The 13,770-nt window shown below is 34.1% G+C and overlaps 1 protein-coding gene across 6 annotated transcripts in view; it reads left to right on the forward strand.

Moving 5' to 3' along the window:
• The window catches only part of OSBPL8 (oxysterol binding protein like 8), a 192,977-nt gene that overhangs the window by 91,943 nt on the left and 87,264 nt on the right, over nt 1–13,770 (forward strand). For all 6 annotated transcript variants that reach the window (XM_060165249.1, XM_060165248.1, XM_060165251.1 and 3 more), the window contains one exon: nt 8,474–8,611. In XM_060165249.1, coding sequence (XP_060021232.1) covers nt 8,474–8,611 — 138 coding nt within the window. The remainder of the gene's footprint in view (nt 1–8,473; nt 8,612–13,770) is intronic.

The raw sequence follows: 13,770 nt of genomic DNA on the forward strand, positions 1-13,770 counted from the left end.
ATTGCATTTTTAGAAATTTATTGTGGTTATATATTTTAAGCATATGTAAATTAAAATATACAACATATAGTAGAGAAGAGTTTATATTGTACTCTGCCAACTGTTTAAAGACCGAGGCTGTATAATTATTTACTGCAGACCATATATCTGTTTGAGTGAAACGTAATTTCACATAGTACTTCATTAGGATCTGTACAATTGAATTAAAAAACTATGAAGATCATATTCAAATTACTTATGTATTTGAGAAAAGGTATATCCTCTGTAAGGGGATATTTAGGATTTTCATAGAGATTTGTATGACTTTAAACAATTACTTTACTTCTTAGTTTTCACTTAGATTAAAAGCAAACACCAGACTTTGAGGCTTGTAATATTCTTCAGATTTTGTATTGATGAGTTGAATTCAGAAAGAATGGTAGTTATAGAATCATATTCTCTTAGAAGTTACAGTATGTTAATTATATTACTATTATTCCAGTGTGATTAGTTTTTACCATATTTAAAAGTAATATGACTAGCAAAGTAGGTGGCTTTGCTTTACTTTGACTACAAAGTAGAACCAGGAGAGGGCACTATAATGCTAATATCTTTAGAAGGTTAGGCAGTTGATTGAATTACCAGAAACTGTTTTGGAATCCTGCAGTGATTCATTGGTCAAATATCGATCCAAGCATTTAGTAAGTATTTATTGTCAGTTTTATGCCAAAGGATACAAATGAAAATAAAGTCACTGCCCTTCTTGAGTTTATATGTGAATAGTCTACTATTGTGCAAGTGATATAGGACATCAAAATGATTTTTATATTATGCAGATTTTCTGTATTATAGTTAATGTTTGTGAATGGGGTGAAAGAAAACAAATTTAAAAATGCTTTCTGGTTTTTTTTAAGGAAATATACTCTGTGTATTGCTATTTCTATAAGCCCTCTCATTTCAAGGTTATCAAAATCATAAACAGTAATACCTCAATCAATAAGGAGTTAGAAAGGGGTGAATAGAACTAAGTTTACACTTTTCCTTTTTTATATAGTGAAGTTATTCAAGACTTAGATATGTATGTCTTTCTTATGGAATACTAAAGCATACTTTAATTCTTTTAGCTGTTCTCATAATGTATTTAAATTAGCCTTAAATGTACTAATACTATAAAAGAATATATGAAGCATATGTAAATTATAAAGCATAATCATACAGTGAGTACATATTGAACCTACCATTCAACTAAAGAATTTGAATCCTACAAATGCCTCATGTCTATCTATGTGCTTCTTCTCTTTCCTCTCCCTGTGCCTCCCCCCCCCAGGGGTGATGACTAATTTGTATTTTTTTGTTTATTATTCTTTGCTTTTTCAAAAATAGATTTTTGGGGTTATTTTTAGGTTACATATGTATCACTAAGGTTTGCTAGGTTTTTAATTTTATAGGAATGGTATCATGCTATATGTCATCTTCTCTGACTTGTTTTTTGTAGTTAACATTGGATTTCCAAGATTCAGCCATGTTACTGGGTATAGATAAAGACCATCTGTTTTTAGTGCTATGTACTATTCCATTATATGCCTATACCACAATATATTAATCCATATTGTTTTCCATTGATGAATATTTAAGTTGTTTTGATTTTTGCTATTATGAACAGCGTTGCTATGAACGAATCTTATTTTTGTCTCTTGGTACACATAGAAGAGTATTTCTAGGTATAAAGCTAGGAGTGGAATTTTTGGACCCATAGGATATGTGAAATTCAGTTTTATAAGCTCTAAATGGTTTTTCAAAGTGCTTATATCAGTTTATATTCTGCCAGCAATGCTTAAGATGGCTCACTGATCCCATCCTTAACCAGTATTTGGCATTATCAGACTTACTAATTTTTTTCAGTTTTACTGAGTGTAAAATATTTATTTCATTGTGATCTTGATTTGTTTTTTCCTGACTGCTAAAGAGGATGAAAATCTTTTTGTACATTTATTGGCCATTTGCATTTCTTCTTCCATGAACTAACTGTTCCTGTTTTCCCACCATTTTTCTCTTTTTTTAATTAAAAATTTTTTAATTGAGGTATAATTGACATACAACATTGTAGTAGTTTCAAGTGTGCAACATAATGATTCCATATTTGTATATATTTTGAAGTGATAACCACAATAAATCCACTTAACATCCATCACCATACATTGTTACAGAATTTTTTTTCTTGTGAAAAAAAATTTCTTCTTAAGATTTATTTACTCTTGTGATAACTTATAATGGAGAAGAATCTGAAAAAGAATATAGATAGGTAGATATCTATATACATATAGATATATAATTGAATCACTTTGCTATACACCTGAAACATAGTAAATCAACTGTACTTCAATTTTAAAAAAGATTTACTCTCTTAGCAAATGTCAAATATGCAATACAGTATTATTAACTCTAGTTGCCATGCTGTACATTACATCCACATGACTTATTTATTTTATAACTGGAAGTTTGTACCTTTTGACCCATTTTGCACAAGCACAACGCCATCCCCCTCTCTGGCAAACCGCCAATTTGTTATCTATATCTGTGAGTTCAGTTTTTGTTGTTGTTCTTGGTTATTTGTTTAGCTGCCACATATAAAGGAGATCATATGGTATTTGTCTTTCTCTGACTTATCTTACTTAGCATAATGCTCTGAAGGTCCATCCATGTTGTCACAAATGAAAAGATTTCATTCTTCCATTGATGGACACTTAGGTTGTTTCTGTATCTTGGCTATTGTAAATAATGCTCCAGTGAACATGGAATGCGTATATCTTTTCAAATTAGGGTTTTCATTTTCTTTGGATAAATACCCAGAAGTGGAATTGCTGGATCATGTGGTAGTTCTATATAGGTTTACTTTTTGAGGAACCTACATACTGTTTTCCATAATGGCTGCACCAATTTACATTCCCACCAACAGTGCACAAGGGTTCCCTTTTCTCCACATCCTCATCAATACTTGTTATTTCTTGTCTTTTTGATAATAGCAATTCTAACAGGTGTGAGGTGATACCTCATTGTGGTTTTGATTTGCATTTCCCTGATGATTAGTGATGTTGAGCATCTTTTCATGTACCTTTTGGCTATTGAGCTATATGAGTTCTTTATATATTTTGGATATTAACCCCTTATCAGATGTATGATTTGCAAGCATTTTATTCCATTCCTTGTATTGATGGTTTCCTTTGCTGTGCAGAAGCTTTTTAATTTGATGTAGTTTCACTTGTTTATTTTTGCTTTTATTGCCTTTACTTTTGCTGTCAAATCTAAAAAATCATTGCCAAGACTGATGTCAGGAAGCTCACTTCCAGGGACTTCCCTGTTGGTGCAGTGGCTAAGAATCCACCTGCCAATGAAGGGGACATGGGTTCAAGCCCTGGTCCGGGAGGATCCCACATGCTGTGGACAACTAAGCCCGTGCGCCACAACTAATGAGCCTACACTCTCGAGCCCGCGAGCCACAACTACTGAGCCTGCGTGCTGCAACTACTGAAGGCCGTGCACCTAGAGCCTGTGCTCTGCAACAAGAGAAGCCACTGCAATGAGAAACCCGCACACCGCAATGTGAAGCCCATGCACCGCAGTGAAGAGCAGCCCCCGCTCGCCGCAACTAGAGAAAGCCTGCGCGCAGCAATGAAGGCCCAACACAACCAAAAATAAATAAATAAATTTAAAAAAAGAAAAAGAAAAAAAAGAAGGTCACTTCCAGTTTTCTTCTGGGAGTTTTATAGTTTCAGGTCTTAAATTTGAGTCTTTAATCCATTTTGAGTTAATTATTTTGTCAGAAAATAAGTGGTCCAGTTTCATCCTTTTGCATGTGTCTGTCTAGTTTTCCCAACACCATTTATTAAAGAGACTGGCCTTTTCCCCATTGTATATTCTTGGCTCCTTTGTCATAAATTAATTGACCTTATATGTGTAGGTTTATTTCTGGGCTCTCTATTCTGTACCGTTGATCTATGTGTCCCTTTTTATGCCAATACAACAGTGTTTTGATTACTGTAGCTTTGTAATATAATTGGAGATCAGGGAGTGTGATGCCTCCAGCTTTGTTCTTTCTCAAGATGGCTTTGGCTGCTCGGGGTCTTGTGTGGTTCCACACGAATTCCATTGGAATTTTGAGAGGGATTGCATTGTCTGTAGATTGCTTTGGGTAGTATGGACATTTTAATACTATCCCTCCAATCCATAGCATGGTATATCTCTCCATTTGTGTGTGTCTTCTTCAATTTCTTTCCTCAGTGTTTTACAGTCTTCAGTGTACTGGTCTTTCAACTCCTTGGTTAAGTTTATTCTCAGGCATTCTTTTTGATGCATCCTCCCATTTTTCTTTTGCATTTTTGGTCTTTTTCTAATTGATTTATACGAGTTTTTTTTTTAACATATTCTGGATACCAACTCTTTGTTAATTATATGTGTTACAAATACCTTCTCTTGTTTTTTTTGATTTCTTTATATCTTTTGATTAGATTAATTCTTAATTTTTTTTCTTTCTTTTTTGGTTAGTGCTTTGTTGTATCTTTTTTTAATTTTTGAATTTTATTTATTTTTTTATACAGCAGGTTCTTATTAGTCATCAATTTTATACACATCAGTGTATACATGTCAATTCCAATAGCCCAATTCATCACACCCCCACCCCCACCCCCCTGCCGCTTTCCCCCCTTGGTGTCCATATGTTTGTTCTCTACATCTGTGTCTCAATTTCTGCCCTGCAAACCGGTTCATCTGTACCATTTTTCTCGGTTCCACATATATGCGTTAATATAAGATACTTGTTTTTCTCTTTCTGACTTACTTCACTCTGTATGACAGTCTCTAGATCCATCCACATCTCAACAAATGACCCAATTTTGTTCCTTTTTTATGGCTGAGTAATATTCCATTGTATATATGTACCACATATTCTTTATCCATTCGTCTGTCAATGGGCATTGAGGTTGCTTCCATGACCAGGTTATTGTAAATAGTGCTGCAATGAACATTGGGGTGCATGTGTCTTTTTGAATTATGCTTTTCTCTGCGTATATGCCCAGTAGTGGGATTGCAGGATTATGTGGTAATTCTATTTTTAGTTTTTTAAGGAACCTCCATACTGTTCTCCATAGTGGCTGTATCAGTTTACATTCCCACCAACAGTGTAAGAGGGTTCCCTTTTCTCCACACCCTCTCCAGCATTTGTTGTTTGTAGATTTTCTGATGAAGCCCATTCTAACTGGTGTGAGGTGATAACCTCATCGTAGTTTTGATTTGCATTTCGCTAATAATCAGTGATGTTGAACAGCTTTTCATGTGCTTTTTGGCCATCTGTATGTCTTCTTCGGAGAAGTGTCTATTTAGGTCTTCTGGCCATTTTTGGATTGGGTTGTTTGTTTTTTTAATATTGAGCTGCATGAGCTGTTTATATATTTTGGAGATTAATCCTTTGTCCGTTGATTCGTTTGCAAATATTTTCTCCCATTCTGAGGGTTGTCTTTTTGTCTTGTTTATGGTTTCCTTTGCTGTGCAAAAGCTTTGAAGTTTCATTAGGTCCCATTTGTTTATTTTTGTTTTTATTTCCATTACTCTAGGAGGTGGATCAAAAAAGATCTTGCTGTGATTTATGTCAAAGAGTGTTCTTCCTATGTTTTCCTCTAAGAGTTTTACATTGTCTGGTCTTACATTTAGTTATCTAATCCATTTTGAGTTTATTTTTGTGTATGGTGTTAGAGAGTGTTCTAATTTCATTCTTTTACATGTAGCTGTCCAGTTTTCCCAGCACCACTTCTTGAAGAGGCTGTCTTTTCTCCATTGTATATCCTTGCCTCCTTTGTCATAGATTGGTTGACCATAGGTACGTGGGTTTTAAAGGATTCCTCTTTAAAGGAATCATTTCATACCCCAAATTTATAAAGGTATTCTCTTAAATTTTCTTTAAAAAGCTTTCAAGTTTTGCTTTTTGCATTTATGTTTTTAATTTCATAAAAAATATTCTTTGTGTGTTGTATGAGAGTGGAATCTATTTTTCCAGCATGGATGACCAATTTTCCTAATATCAATATTATTAATTGCATAGTCTTTCCTACCTCTGGCATATATATACGCTCCACATATGCATGGGTTTTTCTCTGAGAGCTCTCTGTTAAGGTCTTTAGATCAATTTGTCTCTCTCTATATCAGTACCATACATTTTAAATTTCAGTAATAATTTTTAGGTATTAAATGGATATTGGATTTAGTAACTGAATAAGCCACCATATACTTTATGATAATGAAGTTTCATAAAAATATAAAATTTGTTGATTTGATTCCTTCAACAAAATTCTTTTGAACACCTTCAGTATGCCAGAATCACACTGGGACTTGAGGATTTATGGAAAAATAAGGCAGACAAAACTCCCTTCTCATGGAAGTTATGGTCTCATGTAGAAGGCAGATAATAGACAAATAAATGATATAATTTCAGTTGCTGATAAGAGCTACAGTGAAAATCAGGTAGGGTAAAGTGATAGAATATAATTGTGGTAGAATGGGCACTAACCAAAACAAAAAAAAACAAAACCAGAATTGATAAATTGTATTATATTAAAATTAGGAACTGACTTATCAAAAAGCACAATGAGGGGCTTTTCTAAAGAGATGACATTTGAACACAGACAACAAATGATGAGAGTGGTCAATAATATGAAGATGTGGGGTAGAAGTATTCCAGGTAGAAGGGAAAAAAGATATAAGGGCTGCGACTGGGGCAAGATGGCATGTTTGAGGAATACCAAGAAGGCCATTATGGCTGGAGCCAAGTGAATAAAGAGGAAAATAGTAGAGAATGAGGTTGGAAAGATAAGCAGGGGCCAGACTGTTGAATCTTTAGGCCATGGAATTTATTGCAAATATAATGGAAAGCCATTGTGGATATTTCTCCTTAATACAAATCTGATCTATGGTTTACAAAGATTACTCAGGCTTTTGTATAGAAAATGAACTCTACACAAGGCAGGGAGCAAGATGCTAAGTCCGGAGACCAAGTAGAAATCTGCTGCTGTGATATTGGTGGTAATGCTGGCTTGGAACAGGGTGGTAGTTGTGGAAGTGAGGAGAAGTAGGAGGATTCCAGATAAATTTTGAAGATAGAGTATAAAGATCTCACAGATGAATTGGATATGAAATGTGAAAGAAAGAAAAAATATCAAAGAATACATCTAAGGTTTTTGGCCTGAGAAAGTGGGGGAAGGAAATAGATGGGAGAGAGGCAGGTTTGGAGGATAAGGAAAGGCAAGAATGGTTCTGGATAAATTTGAGATGTCTGTAAAATAATAGAGGTGATTATAAGGCAGGTAGTTGGATATGTGAGTTTTTGAGTTTAGGAGGAGATAAAAATTTAGTAGTCATCAGTATAAGGATTTTTTTATGGACTTGATGGGCAAATAAATTTATATCTTTACTTGGATGATAAGTGAAAGTATTTTTGGGTTTTTACTTTAAAATTTAAGGAGCTAAAATATGATTTTGATAACTTTAGCACAATTTGAAAACATGTTAAAACAATTAGATTTAAAAGATATGGTGATTAAAAATGTGAATATTAAGTTCTCATTAAGTTTAAAATTACATCTAGACTGAAGACAGAATCATCCTCTCTCAAGATAAAACTAAAGTTTTCATAGACTGAAAAGCAGTTATATAAAATGAAAGGTTGGAGATCCTGGGGTACTGTGGATTTGCTCACGATTTGCCCTACTCCTTCAATGAGTATTTTTCTCTTTTCTACCGTCTCTGGAACTGACATTGCTCTCCTCTATTAGTAGCTTTGTCAAATGGGTGAATAGCAGCCTTAAACACTAGATTGATTGTTGGGACAGCAAGCTTTTGAGACCAGACTTTGAACCAAATGGTTCTGAGTTAGAATCTTACCTCTATTACTTAGTCTTAGGCAAGACAATCTCTGAACCTAAAGTTTCCCCATCTCTAAAACAAGAATCACACCTACTTTCCATGAAAATTAGAAATTAGAGTAGAAATTCTAGTGAATATAAAATACCATTTTATACTGCTATTAATTTGTATTTTTTCTCATTACTAATGAGGTTGACTATCTTTTCATACGTTTACTGACCATTTGTATTTCTTCTGTGAAATGACATTGTCTTTTGCTTACTGCTCTATTGGCAAATATATAGAGTTAATAACACAATGAAAGGTTGACAGTAAACCTTGGAGTACTTTCATTATCAGAATATGTACTTTCATTTTTATGAGGTCTATAATTTGTATAATTTGACTCATACCTATAAATTCCTCTTGAATTGATAACAAAATAAAAATAAAACAATTATGTTAATTTTTTATTAAAGTATTGAGTTGGTAAAATGAATATAACCACTGAGGCCATTTCAGTCGTAGTTCTATTCCATGTTATTAACTATGCCGTTATGTAAATCTATGAATTAAGTACTAATTCTTTTTCCCTTCTTTCCTTGAGCTGTGGTAGCAAACAGTGACGATACTCAACACCTGACACCAGGAAAGATGAGTCAGCGCCAAGGGAAAGAAGCTTTTCCAACGCCAACCAAAGATTTGTATCAGCCATGTTTTAGTCCAGCCAGTCCTCATAGCCAGGGTAAGGAGTTGTACTTTAATGTTTTTTGTTGTTTCTGATGGTGTGGTGTGTGTGTGTGTGTGTGTGTGTGCGTGTGCGTGTGTGTGTGTGTGTGTGTGTGTGTGTTTAGGGAGAAAATGACATTTGGGGGTCTATCATGACTTTTCTTTTGGGCTGTTTGGTTTTATAAAGGTTGATGTTTGTTTTGCTTGTTCATAATACTCTTGAAATGAGTGCATTTTCCTTTGGAGTCCTTTAATTCCCCTTATATTCTACAACATATTTGGTTACTTGTATCATTCTTCTCATTCAGTGATTCTCAAACTTTTTGGTCCAGGACTCCTTTGTACTGTCAAAGATTACTGAAGCCCCCAAAGAACTTCCGTTTATTTGGGTTAGGTAACCTCCTGATACTTAACTGTATTGTAAATTAAAACTAAAACCTTAAAAAAATGTTCAGTGTTTTTTTAATTGAAGTATAGTTGATGTACGTACAATATTATGCACATTACAGGTGTACAATATAGTTATTCACAATTTTTAAAGGTTATACTCCATTTATATTTATTATAAAATATTGGCTACATTCCCTGTGTCATATAATAAATCCTGTAGCTTATTTTATATGTAATAGTTTGTTTAAAATGTTTACTCTTAATTCATTTAAAATTAAATAATAAACCTATCACAGATTAATATGATTAAAATATTTTTATGAAAAATAACTGTCTCCCTCTCCCCCACCAAAAAGAAAGTTGAGTGAGAATGAGAAGAGTAGTATTCTTTTCCCTCAGGGTCCCTCAACCTTGGACCTGTTGTCATTTGGGGCTGGATAATTCTTTGTTGACGGGAGGTATCCTGTGCATTGTAGGATATTTAGCAGCATCCTTGGCCACTATGCACTAGATGCCAATAGCATTTTTCCTGATTGTGACAACTAGAAACAGCTCTAGATCTTGACAAATGTCCCTTGCAGGACAAAATTGTCTCTGGCTGAGAACTACTGTTTTACAGTTTTTGCAAATCTCTTTAATTTTTATGTCTAGCTTTATCAAGGACATTTGTAAGTGAAACCGGCCTTCTTTTACTGCAAGTGCATAGCAGTGAAGAAATCAGTGACTACTACTGCAGTCTGGTGCCTCTGCTTTGATATGTGCTGAAGTGCCAATGGTCTTACCCAGCATTGCTTTTGCACTATCAGTGAAAATGTCAACACAGTGAAAAGTATTATGAAACTAGTTTTGACGTTGCAGACCCTTTAAAAGAGTCTTGGGGACTTCCAGGAATTATGGAATTCCTAATTCATAATTGATACCTTTTGTATATTCGCTTCTGCTTCTTAGCTAAAGTTTATTTGATCAAATGCTTTGAACTCTCCGGTGGTACTACTAGTAACTGTGGTGGAAAGACTTCTGCTTTTAAAACTAAGAACTTAAATTTGGTGTTTGAAAGCTAATATGTACTTAGGTTATCAAGTATTTTTAAAAATTTAGAGTCTTAACAATTATGTTATACTGTCTGTATAGTTAGTCAGGTTTTAGTGTTGTTACTTTATGAATTATTCATTGAAGTAGGCTTTAGTTACTTCTTTTTAAACGAATATTAACTGGTTAATAGTAAGTTACATGATCACTTTCAAACTTATTCCAGTAGAAAATGTTTTTCTAGTCAAGTGTTAGATGGAGACATTTTTATATAGCATTGCAGGAATTGGAAAAACTTTAACAAGATAAAAACAATTACTACTATGCTAAAATTTATTGCTTGGTTGTTGAATACATTTTGGAAAGTTAACATTTTTGTTACTTTGTTATTTTTGTTACTGAAAAAACAAAATGTTTGTTTTGAAAATGGATATATGGTACACAATGGTATACATAAGCTTCATTAAGATAAAATTCTGAAAGGATGCAGCTTACGTGATTTTTTCGTTCTGTGCACCAGAATTTTGACTGTAATAAATATGGTTCATCTGATTCATATATCTGTGTACTAGAATATTTAGAGGAATTCTTTAACTTGGAATTTAATGAAACAACAAAAAGGTTAGTTACTAATCATTAAAAGTACTTTCATGTGTCACGAACATTTTCCGGCAAACAGGGAATTTGAGAGAATAGTACAATGAACACTAATAAATCCATCAAGTAGATGTAAGAAGTTATTACCCTTTTGTTGGATTTATTTTATTTATTTGGGAGTGGGGCTGGAATATTTGGAGTAAATCATAGACCTCATGATGTTGTACCCCCAAATACTTAATCCATCTCTAAAAATTAAGAACATTTTCTTATATAACCACAAAACCTTTATTAGATCTAACAAAGTTAATGATAATTATTTAATATAAGCTAACACCTAGCTCAAATTTAAATTTCCCAAATTGTCCCCAAGTTTTTTGCAATAAGCTTCTTGAAACCAGGATCCAAGAAAAGTTCATGCATTGCATTTGGTTGTTACATAATTAAATCTCCTTTAATCCCAAAGAGCCTCCTTGTTTACTCTTATTTTATTTTCTCTTGTGCCTTTGACTTTTTTAAGAAACTAGGTCAGTGTCCCTACAGAGTGCTGGACCTTTTCGATTTGATTGCCTCCTTGCAGTATTGTTTTATTTGTTTCCCCCTGTCTTTCGTATTTTCTGTGAACTGGAAGTTAAATGCAAAGGCTTGACTACATTCAGGTTGAACATTTTTGGCAAGATTATTTTCTAGGGGATGTGTACCACTTCATGCTGCCTTGCATGAGAATTCACTCAACATATGATTGTCCCACTATTAGTGATGTGAGATTGATCAGTAGGTTCAGGTGGTGGCAGCCTAATCCTCTTCAATTGAAAGTTGCATCTTTTCTCCCCTTATAACCTGAAAGTAAAAGACAGTTGGCACCTAGTAAATATTCTGTTCCCCATCAACTTTTCACCTAAAGGTGTAAGCACTCTTTGATGATCAAGATCAATTAGGGTGGAAAACAACATTAGGGTGGAAAAGTGGTGATTTTCTAATTCTGTCATTCTTTTTACACTTGAAGTTTTTCTGTAAGAAAGAGATCTTAATTATCTTAAGGTACCTAATAAACACTGAAATAAGTTCCTATAGGAAAGTCAGGATACATGGTTATTGCCTCCTAAGTACCAGTTTTTTAGATTAAAAAGAAGACATAAAGTCTACTTCCGGTGGTGACGTATTTTTTGGGCTTACAAATATTTTAATGTAAAGAACTCATGCATTGAAGATAGTAATAGTATCTATCCAGCACATAAGATTTTTATAAGGATTTAAATGCGTTAATACATATAAGAAGTTTAGAACATAGCCTGGTAAATGATAACCACTCACGATAGCTGATTAATAATAATATTAATAACCACAACAACAATATTATTACTATTATTATTGTTTTAAATAAATGATTCTATTTGAGTTGAAGGCTGATATTTCGACTTTTGCTGTACTTCAGCATCTTATAGAGGCTCAGTTGGAAATTCTTTTAGTATGGATGGCCATGCACAACCTCTAACTTTTGCATTTATAGCGTCCGTAGTGTTAGTTATATCTTGATTTACACCTAAATGTTCCTGGGTAAGTTATGGGTAAATTAATAGTTGTAGAGTGAATTACATACTGAACGTACTTCTCTGTTAAAGTCAGCCTATTGGGTTTTTGAAATGTATAATATCTCCCTCTGGTTTACCTACTGAAATTCCACATCATAGTTTTCAGGTGTCAGAGGTGTGTTTGAAATAAGATAAACCCATTAACTCTTGGTTATGGTGAAGATAAATTATCGGGGATTAACAAATATCTAGAAAACCTCTTTGATAGGTCTGCCATAACTCAAGTACTCTAGATCAGTATTTCAGCTTCTGAATGGAAAGAATTAGAATTCCAAAACCTTATTGATAGTAATAATGACCAACATTTAAAGTTCCCTGTGTCTCTTAAGTGCTTTTTACATGTATTATTAGCTCCTGGAATTCTTATAAGAACCTTATGGTATATAAATCATTCTCCCTGTTTCACAAATGAAGAAACTGAGCAGTTGGTAAGGGTAATTTCCTTAATGTAGTTTACACAGTTAATATGTGATAGAGCTAAAATTTGAACCTAGTTATGACTCCAGAGGTTTATATTTTTAAAGTTTTGATCAATTTAGTCACTTTTTTTTTTTTTTTTTTTTGCGGTACGCGGGCCTCTCACTGTTGTGGCCTCTCCCGTTGCGGAGCACAGGCTCCGGACGCGCATGCCCAGAGGCCATGGCTCACAGGCCCAGCCGCTCCGCTGCATGTGGGATCCTCCCGGACCAGGGCACGAACCCGTGTCCCCTGCATCGGCAGGCGGACTCTCAACCACTGCGCCACCAGGGAAGCCCTAGTCATTAGATTTTTGAGGCTCAAATTTTACAAACCTTAACTCTGGCTCCTGTGTCTTTTGATATAACTCCATAATGTGTACAATGCTTTATGTGGAGTTTTTTTTCTTTCTTTCTTTCTTTGAGTCGTATCTAGGAGTACAGTTGTGAAGTCATATGATGAGTGTATGTTTTACTTTATAAGAAATGGCCAAAACTGTATTCCAAAGTAGTTATACCATTTTACATTTGTCAGCAGTGAATGAACATTTCAGTTGCTCTGTAACCTTGATTTCTTTTAGTTTAGCCATTCTAGTGGGTGTAGAGTAATATCACATTGTGGTTTTAATTTGCATTTCCCTGATGACTAATAATGTTGAGCATCTTTTCATATGCTCATTGGCCACTTGTATATCTGGTGTCAGTTCAGATGTTTTTGCTCATTTAAAAATTTGGCTTGTCTTATTGAGTTTTAAGAATTTTAAAATATATTTCAGTATCATCCTTTGCTAGCTGTGTACGTTGTATTTTCTTCCAGTCTTGGCATGCCTTTTCATTGTCTAAATGATTTCTTTCAAAGAACAGATGTTTTTAATTTTGATGAAATCCAATTTATCAATTTTTCCCTATGACTCGAGCTCTTTTTCTCCCCGTTAAAGAAATCTTTGTCCACCCTAAAGTTGCAAAGAACACTTTTTGTGATTTCTTCAGTGTCACAGCTCTGGTGTTTATCTTCATTTTCCTTCTTAACTATCATCATCTTAGGTCAGGTCCTTATTATTCCATACGTACATTACTCAGTACCATAGTATCCTAACTCCTCTTAGGAACTT

The sequence above is a fragment of the Lagenorhynchus albirostris genome, chromosome 11, assembly GCF_949774975.1.
Source record: "Lagenorhynchus albirostris chromosome 11, mLagAlb1.1, whole genome shotgun sequence".
Classification (NCBI taxonomy): Eukaryota; Metazoa; Chordata; class Mammalia; order Artiodactyla; family Delphinidae; genus Lagenorhynchus; species Lagenorhynchus albirostris.